The sequence below is a fragment of the Pteropus alecto genome, unplaced genomic scaffold (assembly GCF_000325575.1).
Source record: "Pteropus alecto unplaced genomic scaffold, ASM32557v1 scaffold30, whole genome shotgun sequence".
NCBI lineage: Eukaryota > Metazoa > Chordata > Mammalia > Chiroptera > Pteropodidae > Pteropus > Pteropus alecto.
Window position 1 is genome coordinate 1586137 of NW_006429782.1, and position 9087 is coordinate 1595223.

Below are 9087 nucleotides of genomic sequence, written 5' to 3' on the forward strand. Positions count from 1 at the left end.
TGACAGCATATGGTTGTACTCATGACCATGAATTGTTAAAACAAAGGTCACGGACAGAGCAGTAAAGGGAAAAGACACGTGAGGAGAAATCCCCAGGCAACCAGGGACAAGCTGTTAGCCTTTCGCAGTGGCCTCACATGGAGTACACCCAGCAGTGAGTCGTGACATCACGTGAAATGTTGTCTCCCAGAGATCCTTGTTAGAGACCCAGTGCCCGGGACTTTCACTGACAGCTGATAGAGAAGCATCGTCTGCCGCGCGTGTCCCTGAATGCCAGCCTTCCGGATGGAAGCAGGTGCCCAGCATCAACACGGTCGTCGGCAGCAGGATTAGACACCAGGAGGAACGTCGGTTTGGGTGCTGTGAAGCCTCCCCCAGTCCAGGGTCCCAGCCACCAGCCAGGGCCAGATGTGCCACAGTCATTTCTAAGGGTAAAGGTCAGGCCCGTAGTGTTTGGGCGAGGAAGCGTCATCAGAGGAGACAGCACAGGCAGCTGTCCTGGTGGCAGTCTCCTGTACCAGCCACAGGGTAGTCCTGGTAGGCTGCTACTTTCTGGAATAGCTAAGTTCTGGCAGCAGAGCTGTCGACAGTATTTTCTGGCCCCTGCTCCTGGATGTCAGTGGGCCGGTATTCTTTAAAAAAATAAATAAATAAATAAATCCAGGGCTTCGGGGAAGCGTGCAGCTCAGTGGTTCGTATGCTGAGGGTTGGCCCGACATACTCATGGGCCCCACAGGGGAGGGTCATGGAAATGAAGGATGGTGACAGTGCAACCTTAGGGTGATTTGTGGGGAATCTCTCCTGGAATTTGAGATGAGGTAGTGTCTCCTGTGTAGGAGGCACTGCCGAATCTTTGTGTTTTATTTTTTTTTAATCGGGCAGATTCACGGCGGGATGATTTTGACTTGAGTTAACTCCTCGGCAAAAAGGGACTCATAACCTTATCCTCAAGGTCAGCAAGAAAACTCTTATGAGAAATCCAAAACACTAATTCGAAAAGACACACGCACCCCCACATTCATTGCTAGTAATAGCCAAGATATGGAAGCATCCTGGATGTCCACGGATAGACAACTGGATAAAGAAGAGATGGCACATAAATACAATGGAATATTACTTGGCCATAAAAAAGAATGAAATCTTGCCACTCGCAACAACATGAGTAGACCCAGAGGGTGTTACGCTAACTGAAATAAGTCAGAGAGGCAAAAACAAATATTATATTTCACTTATATGTGGGATCTAAAACAACAAACGAACAGACAAAACATAGAACAAACCGATAGTTGCCAGGCGGGAGGGGTGTTGGGGGCTGCGTTATAAAGGTGAAGGGATTAATAAGTACAAATAGGCAGTTACAAAATAGTCATGGGCATGTGAAGTACAGCACAGGGAATATAATCAATAATATTGTAATAACCACGTACGGTGCCAGGTGGGTACTAAAATCACTGAAGATCACTGTGTAAATTGTATAAATGTCTAACCACTATGCTGTACACTTGAGACTAGTATAAGATAATGTTGAATGCCAACTGTAATTGAAAAATAAAAATTATTTAATAAAGATCAAGCTCATCCGAGTTTGACCTTGGGCTCCGCATGGCACTGAGTGATGTGGTGCGCGTCAGGGAAAGGGTTAACATAGTTTGTGTCACGCAGGATTGGTGGGTCTTAAAGCGTAAATGTCTGTTTCATTCGTATAGCGTTTCTTTCATTTCTTTTGTGATGTAAACCTTTTGGTTAGAGAAGGGTAGTAAGGCTTGATGTGGTCACAGTAAAAATGTGGCGGTAAGTTCACTGCTCTAAATCTGTGAGGACATGAGTGTGGGCATGGAATAAGGGGTTCCGATGACCGAGTCGTGGAGGAGATGTTAGGTGACCACAGAATCATGTTGAACTTCCTGTGAATTGAGTCGTTACTTGGTGCCGTGAGTCTCACCCATCCTCCTGCACCTATGTGGGATGTTTCAGGACATGGTGGTGTTTGAGGATGTGGCCGTGGACTTCTCCCAAGAGGAGTGGGCTTTGCTGGACGCCGCTCAGAGGGAGCTCTACCGAGAGGTGATGCTGGAGACCTGCCAGAACCTGGCCTCTGTGGGTAAGAATGACATCATTCCTTCACCCGGTCACTTAGAGAGCATGCATTTCTTACATAGCAAGCCTGTTCTCAGATTTGGAGTGTGGAAAGGGAATACCTTAATAAGATAGACGTGGTCACAACTGTCATAGAGTTAGAATCTAATAGTTTCACCAGGAGAACGAGGATCTGTGTATTCAACTGTTTTTCTTTTCGTAAAGAAAGCTCTCTTAGTGCATTAGTGGATACAAGTTTCATGGGTCATTAGGAGGCCCAGTGAACTTTGTTTTTCTAACTTCGAGAGAATGTTACTGGTGTTTTTAAATTGCTTTCCATTTTGATCCCTTGTGCTTGTCATTAATGATGTCCTGACACCGCTGACCTCTTCAGTGTCCTTTACGGCTGGCTACTGGTTACCTTCTTTCTTGTAAGATTTGTTCCTTTTCTGCTTTCAGATGATGAAACTCAATTTAAGGTCAATGGTTCAGTTCCTCAGCAGAATATTTATAGGAATAAAATATCCAAGGAAGATAAAACAGCAAAGTTCACCAGAAATGATTCTTGGGTCTCTGTCTTAGGAAAAATTTGGGAAGAACTTAGCATCGAAGATCAGTACACACACCAGGGGAGACATGAGAGGTGAGTTGTACCCACAAGTAGTAGTAGTATTTCAGGAGGGACTTCTAGTATGTCATGAAATTTAAAAAGCAAACAAACAAACAGACCAAAAGCCCACACAATCCTAGATCAAATTTGTTTATTCACAGAGATTTTCACCAAACCATTTCCTCAAATGTGACGTAGATGCTGAGTGTTAAAACAGTTGAAACAATTAGGAGGAAAGCCCATGTTTTAGAAAAACTTTTTTCATAATGGCCGTGGTCGAGCCATTCAGGTCTTTCTGTTTTAAAGTAAATCAGGGTAGAAAACTTACATATTCACTGAAATTGGTGAAAATGTAATTCTAATACTTAATAAATATTAAGAAATCATTATTAATCAAACTACTGATAACACGTTTCCCCTTTTTTTAACAGAAATCATGTGATGGAGAGACTCTGGGAAAGTAACGATCAATGTGGGGAAGGCTTCGGCCAGATTCCAAACCTTAATCTGTATCAGAAAACTCTTAGTGGAGTAAAACAGTATGAATGCAGGGCTTGTGAACAAGCCTTCGTGCACCACGCAGCCCTCAAGAATCACATCACCGTTCACACTGGACACAAACCATATCAGTGTCGGGAATGTGGGCAGGCTTATAGTTGTCGTTCACGTCTAAGAATGCATGTGAGAACCCACAAAGGAGAGAGGCCCTATGCATGTAAATTATGTGGAAAAACCTTTCCTCGTACTTCTTCCCTCAACCGGCATATAAGGATTCATACTGCTGAGAAAACCTACGAGTGTCAGCAGTGTGGAAAAGCCTTCATCGATTTTTCAAGTCTTACTAGTCACGCGAGAACGCACACTGGCGAGAAGCCCTATAAATGTAAGGAATGTGGGAAAGCCTTCAGTTATTCCTCAACTTTTCGAAGACACATGATAACACACACTGGAGAGAAGCCCTATAAGTGTAAGGACTGTGGGGAAGCCTTCAGCTATTCCTCAACTTTTCGCAGACATGTGATATCACACACTGGGGAGACACCACATAAATGTAAGGAATGTGGAGAAGCCTTCAGTTACTTCTCAGCTTTTCGAAGACACATGATATCACATACTGGGGAGAAACCCTATGACTGTAAACAGTGTGGGAAAACCTTCATCTATCTCCAGTCTTTTCGAAGACATGAAAGGATTCACACTGGAGAGAAACCCTATGAGTGCAAACAGTGTGGGAAAACGTTTATTTACCCCCAGTCCTTCCGAAGACATGAAAGGACTCACAGTGGAGAGAAACCCTATGAATGTAACCAGTGTGGGAAAGCCTTCAGCCACCCCTCATCCTTTCGAGGACATATGAGAGTGCACACTGGAGAGAAACCTTATGAATGCACTCAATGTGGGAAAACTTTCAACTGGCCTATATCCTTACGAAAACACATGAGAACACACACTAAAGAGAAACCCTATAAATGTAAACAATGTGGGAAAGCTTTCAATTTGTCTGCTTGCTTTCGAGAGCACGTGAGAATGCATCCTGGAGACAAAGCATATGAATGCAAACTGTGCGGGAAAGCTTTCTATTGCCACAAATCCTTACAAAAGCACATGAGAAGGCACACTGCTGAGAAACTCTATGAATGTAAGCAGTGTGGGAAAGCCTTTAGCTGGCCTGAACTTTTGCAGCAGCATGTGAGAACACACACCGCAGAGAAACCCTATGAATGTAAGGAATGCGGGAAAGTCTTCAAATGGCCGTCATCTTTACCAATACATATGAGGATGCACACTGGAGAGAAACCTTATGAGTGTAAGCACTGTGGGAAGGCCTTCAGTTGTTCCTCATCCTTAAGAAGACACATGAGAACACACACTACAGAAAAACACTACATATGTAATGTGGGAAGTTCTCTTGCAAACGAGTTAATCTGTGATGCTTCAGAAAATTCACACCAGGAGAGGAATCTTACAAAAGTCGCAAATATGGTATTGCCTTTACGAGTATCTCATCATTAACGTGGACCCATAGGGAGTATATTTCCAGTCCTTTTGCAAATAAACATGTAGGCGAAAAATAACCATCAAAGACTCTTAGTACATAAAGTTTGCATGGAGTGTTTTTTCTTACGTGTTTGTAAATAAAACCTTTATTTTAGTTTGTTGGACTCACAGATGATTTAAAGCATATTTTAAATATGTAAGTAGTTTAAATTTCTTCTTTAAGTTGTTCTTTTAGGCAGAAGTCCCCAACCCCCAGGCTGTGGACCAGTACCGGTCCATTGCCTGTTAGGAACTGGGCCTCACAGCAGGAAGTGAGCGGTGGGCGAGTGAGCAAAGCTTATTTGTATTTGCAGCTGCTCCCCGGCACTAGCATCACCGCCTCAGCTCCACCTCGGATCATCAGGCATTAGATTCTCATAGGAACACCAGTCCCATGTGCCAAAAACGTTGGGGAACGCTGCTTTAAGAGGGGTTATTGGAACAATGACCTGTTGGTATTCGTTAGACTTTTTTTTTTATTGGCCTAGTGTGGCAGATATTAGATATCACCCATCATATATTTTCAGCCTTTCTTATTAAGAGTCTTTATTTTTAACCAGAGGAGCCTTAGTTAATTTTTCTTATAGTTGGCAGACATTTGTAATTATGCAGTTCTTCAAAGTATGTAGTCCGTGTGGATTGTTTTCAATTTTTGTCTATTTCTGTTTGTCCTTGCTTCTAATTGGGAATTGGACAATAGGCTTTTACGCATAAGAGACCCTTACATGATCTTGAGATACAGAGTTTCAGATCTTCCTTCTGGATTCGTGTTATGTTAACATGGGTAAATTGGGGAACTACATTTCCCATAATCCCTTCCCTTCATGATTCCACGTTCACACATACCAGTAGCGTAACTTGGCGTGAAATTTGGACGACAGAAGTGAAGAAGCCATTACTAAGTTTTTGGAGCTGTTCTAAAGTTTCATAGATGCACAGGGACTTCTGGACATCACCTTTCAGCCCATTTACCTGAATTTTTGCCCTGCCAATCAAAGATATCATCAAAAGAAACACCGAGTGCTTGATTTCCATTTTCCTGAGCGGTATAGGCTTCCACAGATACCTCTGTAGCTTAGTATCAAGGATCCACTTGTGCGGTCAGGCACTCACCATTTGGATTTTCCTACAAACCCTAAGGTGTGCCCCAGACCACTAATTCAGACTCATGTTCTCTGATGCTATGATTCAACCTCTCTAGATGTTAACACATTTTATAAGGTCTAATTTACATTTCTTAATTCTTTTAGTGACTTTTTGTACCTAACTCCACCACCACAGAAACTGCAATGTTTTAGCAAAATAAAACAACACATGGACCTTTGTTAATCAATTGTGTTTTTAAGTGTGCTGACCCAGTCCTGCATGAGGTTGAACACTTTCCTTCCACGTTAGATTTGGGGAGATTTCTGTTACTTGGTGCTGAATGCAGTTCCTTGACATGCGTTTAATTATACTATGTGTCATGAAAAACTATTTTATTTTCAAGGAAAATCTTTTGTAGATATTTCTTAGAAATATCCTGTTTACTGTGTTTTCAAATCACTTGTATCCTATTTGTTTCCTGGGGCTGCTGTAACAAAGTACCACAGCTGGGTGGCTTAGGACAACAGGAAATTTTGTCTCATAGTTCTGGAGGCAGAAGTCCAGAAGTCTTGTGTGGCAAGACCAGCTTCCTGTGAAAGTGCCAGGGAAGTGTCTGTTCCAGCTCTGTCCTGGCCCTGCTAGGTCATTCACTTGTGGTAGCACACCTTTGATCTTCACATGGTGTTCTGTGTGCATGCCTGTCTTTTCATATGGCGTTGTTTCTATAAGGACATCCTCCTATAAGATCAGGGTCCTCTCTACTGCAGTATGACCTCATCTTAACTATATGTGCAACAACCCTATTTGTACCATGTGGCCCACCACATCTCCAGAGGCACCTACCTGCTGTGCATGTGCACTGCTAGCCTGTGCTCTTTGCCTAGTCTCAAGCTCATTGGCCTGGGAGAAACAGAGATCTCGGCCTCCACAGAGGGCCAGCTGCCTCTTAAATGCCTGGGAGGACATGGTTCCATAGTGTAGCGTTTAGCACATCTGCTTTACATGCAGAAGGTCCTGGGTTCGTACCCCAGTGGAGCCACGGTCCATGGCCTACAGCCATGCCACCCTGAACAAGCCCGATGTCTGATCTCGGAAGCTAGGCAGGGTCGAGGCTGGTTAGACCACCTAGGACAACGAGGTGCTGTAGGCATAAATAATAATAATAATAATAGTAATAATAATAGTAATAATAATAATAATAATAAAAGAAAGAAATGCCCAGGAGACACTTGGGAGCTCAGCCTCCGCAGGATGGCGAAGGTGCAGGTGGGTGGCCTGGGACTCAGAGAAGAGGCTGCACCAGAGACTTTGGGAGCTCAGCCCCCACCACTGTCGTGACAGCTGCCTGTCCTCCCATGGCTCCCACAAGAGCTCTCTGTGGCCCAATCTCCCAAGGCGACCCGCCTCCGGCCTTCGTGAGGACTTTGGGGCCACTCAGGGAGGATGGAGCAGGGCCTGTGGGCACACGAGACTGACGAGGAGAGGGCTGTGAGGGCACGGCCAGTCAAGAGATGGCACCATCGCTGCCCTCTCTGACAAAGGGGGGAAGCGGTGATGAGCGTGTTTCTGGGAGAGTCCTGAAGTCGCGTGGGTGGCCGGAACATCATTACCCCAGCATGTTGGGCCCCTGACACTTCTTGCTCAGGTTTGCCTCTTATGGAGAGAGGCTTCTCGTACTGTGCAGGTTCAGGAAGCGTGACGTCCCCATTCCGGGAATGGAGATAGAAGTAAAATATACAATGCGTGTGATGTTCGTTAGTCCTAAGTAAATAGAGCTGGTGTGGGGAATGGGTGGGGTGTTGCAGGGGGCCTGTCATTGTGTCTCTACAGACCTCATCTTGGCCAGTGTCTGAGTTTGTGAGTCTGTGTCTGGGTGCGTCCACATGTATGTCCCAATGACAGAGTTTGTGTCACGCCACCCCCTGTGCATGTCTGGGAGAGTTCAGGAGTCTGAGTGGTGGTTGCCTCATCCTGGCAGGAGCGTCTGTGACGGTCTCGCTGCACCGCTGTACTGTTTCCCCAGTGTCGCTGAAACCCCAATACACAGTAATCCCAGGCAGATTTACAAGTGACTTGCATTGAACTTTTAAGAGGAAAATACTTATTGTACTATTAAATTCTAACAAAATAAAAAGGAGAAAGCTTCACAATTACTTTCAGTAGGTTACATATCGCAGAGTGCTTTTTCCTGCAGTAACAGCATGGCACATAGTGGCAGTAATTTGGGCCTCTCTAGAATTTCTCACGTCTGAATGTCTTTCCAAATATATTTATTTATTTTTTTTACTCCAGTTTCTAACACCAACACTGGTTCCACCAGGTATACTCTTGAGTGATAACTACCATATGATTTAGTATTTTAGATTGCGATAATTGTCGTTAAAGTAAAAGATTGGGTGACACCAAAATGGGTCTCTAAAATGTATATGTTGTACTATGGTTAACACGATGCCATCCTGTTAGCTGGGTTTCCTGTAGAACGTCAAAGAGAAACTGCTACTTGGCAAGAGTAGGAACACAACTTACATTTTAGTTTGAATTTATTCGATCTTTGAAAAAAGTTTAATTTTTTTATAATTATTTCAGTAACATTTTGTTTCCAAATATTTAAATTTACATAATCTTCTTTGCATAAAGAAATGCAAGCACCCACCAACCATTCCAGTGTGAAGACTTTCTTGATCCTTTTCAGTCCTATAAATTCTCTTCCTTCTCCGACCTGCCAGAGCACTAGTAGGGCAGGAAAGGAAGAACAGCGATCATTTCTACTTAATAAATGGTATGTTTTGTCTGACATGAACTTGTCAATAGTGGAACTTTAAAATTTACTGTAATGGTGTAAATAACTATTAGTCAGATTTTGCTTACTACATGCTGCAATAAGCATTTATTTTCATGCTCACAAGTCTGGCGGTTGGCTTGGGTAGATTGTTACATGTGGTGTGTCTTCAGGTCCATTCTGGAAGCTAACCTGGCTCTGATCCAAGTCTGTCCATTCTGGGGGTGATTCTGAACAAGCAGCACCTTGGGGAAGATTCCTCATGAGGGATCACCTGAGGTATAGAGGAAAGCCAAACTCACAGACATGTTTCAGGGTTTTTTGCATATTTGCTCACATAGCATTGATTTAAGCAAGTCACATGGCTCAAAACGAAGGGAGAGAATTACAATCTTGCTGCCATGAGATATTACTAGATTGTTTCACAGGGGATTGAAAATTTTGAATCAGTAATGCAATCTAGCACACCATCTAAATACCCTTTTTGGAAAGGGATTGC

The 9087-nt window shown here is 43.6% G+C and overlaps 1 protein-coding gene across 1 annotated transcript in view; it reads left to right on the top strand.

The window, feature by feature from the left end:
* Window positions 1-4854, top strand: part of LOC102887038 (zinc finger protein 555) — an 11516-nt gene extending 6662 nt beyond the window's left edge. Inside the window, 4 exon segments of the mRNA XM_015585883.2 lie at window positions 1975-2101; window positions 2536-2719; window positions 3118-4520; window positions 4523-4854. Of these exon segments, the coding sequence (XP_015441369.2) occupies window positions 1975-2101; window positions 2536-2719; window positions 3118-4520; window positions 4523-4581 (1773 nt within the window). The 3' untranslated portion in view covers window positions 4582-4854.
* Window positions 4855-9087: the final 4233 nt, after the last annotated feature.